The following is a 2,602-nucleotide window of genomic DNA, read 5'->3' as shown; positions in this document are numbered from 1 at the left end:
ACCGCAGCTGTGGACGAAACGTCAGGAAGAAATTCCGATAGACCACGGCTTCAAAGCCCGGAAAACATTCCAAAATGGCCTTGTTTTAGTTAGGAACAGTTGTCGCTCCGACCCTTTTTTGCAATGAACCATCAACTCAACCGTCTAAGAGATGACATTTTCATTTGAATACATGTCAGTATTGAACGGGATTCAATTTTCCAGTTCTCCAAAATCGAGTAAATCTGGCCAGTTGCTGCACAAATTGGGCAAACACTCATTATCCGGCATTATCGGAAATTCGGGCACACACAACGCGAATTTTCGCTCGGAATCGTGCATTTTCACCGAAAACGAAAATAAAGAGATACTGGAAAATAAACGACCGGCGCTGGATACCATCTAATTAATGTTTTTCCAGCGCTTGGTTGGAACGAAATGTACAAAACTTGACCCATTTCAGAAGAACCAACGTTCCAAAAGCAAAGGGCAATTGTTTTAATTAAAACCTTTCCTGCAAAAGATCATTTTGCTCGTTTTTGGGGCATTATCATATACGGGGATTCGTTAAGAGCACTAATTGCTGGCAGGCAGGCTTTTTATCCGTTTTGTTTGGTGCACTCTGCGAAATTAACATGCCCTGAGCGCTCGAATGCAATTTTTCCTGCCAGTTTGCTTCGTGGCTTAAAAGTGCACCCCATTCTCTGCACCAACAATGGCCCTTCGCTGGGAATTGCGGTGTGATTAAAGTGTCTACATGCATTTCCATCTGTCACGGCCATTCTTTGCTTTTGCAGGAGCCGCTATTGAACACATCTGCGAGGAGACCAATGAGGAGATAGCATTGGATCGCAGTTTGCTGATTCGAGCTGCCAAGTGTCTGCTAGCCGCCATCACTCGGGTGCTACTTTTAGCCGACATCGTTGTAGTTAAACAGTTGCTTTTAGCGAAGGACAAGGTAAGTTAATTCATGCCGTCTCCCTTTTCTACGCTGTAGTTTAACAACTCGATTGAACATTATCCGACATGAACAAAGTTATCGAAGAGAGGCTTTGCGCGGAGAGGAAAGTCGCCAGCCACTTTACACCATTAGTCGTTCCAGCATCCAAACCAGAATACTAAAAACTGTTAAAGTGTGCGCTAGTCAATTAACCAGTGGCATTTGGCTGGAGGATGATTAAATTAAATGCGCCCCCGGCGCACAATTTTAATAGTGAGAACAGTCACGAGTTGGGAACAATTTACTGCACTGTAGCGATAAATTCGGGCAGCAAATAAATTTAAATAAATGAGCAGGACTATTTAGCAGGTATTTCCCCATCATTTAGGATTCTCGAGCTTGAGTGGGAAGCCAGCCCAGTTACGGCAAAATGAACTCTGGAGAAAAAAAGGGAAATTGCTGCTCCATTAAAACTTTCCCTGTAACGAAATTATCGCGCGTCACTCTAAAGCTTGATAGAATATAGTTGGCAAAGTTGGCAAACTTTCCAAGAGCGTCTTGTTAACAGCACTTCGAGTCGATTAGCCGGATTAAACTTCAGCGAGTGAGCTGGAAACGTTTTGTTCTTTAATTGCACAGCGAAACATAGACAGAGTCGTTAATCAAGTGAACCGACTTCAATTCGCTACACTCTCCACCGATTAATGTCCATGCAAAAAACGACAAATAGCGAAAAATCATTGCTCGGTTTATCTCAAGTAGATGCGTTGCTTGCCACTTTATCGCCATGGACTTGCTTGTTGCACGCGGCTTTTAACGCACTTAATACAATGCTGGCGACAGAGACAAACATATTGGGGGTCTTTGTTGGCCACATGGGGGCGCGTTAATATAGCTAAACCATGACGATATAGGCCCACCTAGTCAGCTACATTTGGGAAATTGTTCCAGGTGTCCCATAGCTTGGACCGTCTGGAATCCGTGAACAATTTCACGGAATTTGTGAAAGCCTTCAGCCAATTCGGCGCCGAAATGGTCGAATTGGCGCATTTGACCGGCGACCGGCAAAACGACCTGAAGGATGAGCGCCGAAGAGCTCAAATGGCGGCAGCCCGACAGGTTCTGGAACGTTCCACCATGATGCTGTTGACATCGAGTAAAGTAGGTTCATATTGGAGAAAAAACTGGGGCATTTTGAATATTCGTGGCGCGTTTCCAGACGAGCCTGCGGCATCCGAACAGCAACTCTGCACGGGAAAATCGGGACACGGTTTTCTGCCAGATGCGAAGGGCGATGGATCTCATTCATTACGTGGTGAAGGACGGGGTGTTGAACAACAGCGAGTCTGGTCTCCACTCGCAACGGGAGGAGCTGGAGAACGATAGGGGAACGGCTTATGCCTGCATGCGACATCTTCAGAAGCTTCTGGAGCACAGCAAAGCCACGATGGGTGAGCTTTCAGTCTCTTACAATGTTTCCAAATTGTGTTGCTTGGTGCTAATCGCTTTCAACTGGCTGGTGCTGGATGCTATGAAACGATAAACATTTGCATGTGGATTAGCACGAAGCTGCATTTAGTAAAGCCAGCGAGTTCGGTCGGTTTTTTGCTTCCAAAGTGCAAAGGGCGCGTTTCTAGTCGACCTGTTTGCATGCGATTTATACAGCGTTATTCACGCTATACG

The 2,602-nt window shown here is 45.6% G+C and overlaps 1 protein-coding gene across 1 annotated transcript in view; it reads left to right on the top strand.

Annotated features, from left to right (window-relative positions):
• The window catches only part of LOC109543040 (alpha-catulin), a gene marked incomplete in the record, with an annotated part of 17,073 nt that overhangs the window by 6,273 nt on the left and 8,198 nt on the right, over positions 1-2,602 (top strand). Inside the window, 3 exon segments of the mRNA XM_048665555.1 lie at positions 777-937; positions 1,871-2,080; positions 2,139-2,370. Of these exon segments, the coding sequence (XP_048521512.1) occupies positions 777-937; positions 1,871-2,080; positions 2,139-2,370 (603 nt within the window).

The sequence above is a fragment of the Dendroctonus ponderosae genome, unplaced genomic scaffold (genome assembly GCF_020466585.1).
Source record: "Dendroctonus ponderosae isolate FM_Combo_2020 unplaced genomic scaffold, Dpon_F_20191213v2 Dpon_F_20191213_4, whole genome shotgun sequence".
Classification (NCBI taxonomy): domain Eukaryota; kingdom Metazoa; phylum Arthropoda; class Insecta; order Coleoptera; family Curculionidae; genus Dendroctonus; species Dendroctonus ponderosae.
Note: the sequence above shows the minus strand (reverse complement) of the source record. Positions and strands in the feature narration are given on the sequence as shown.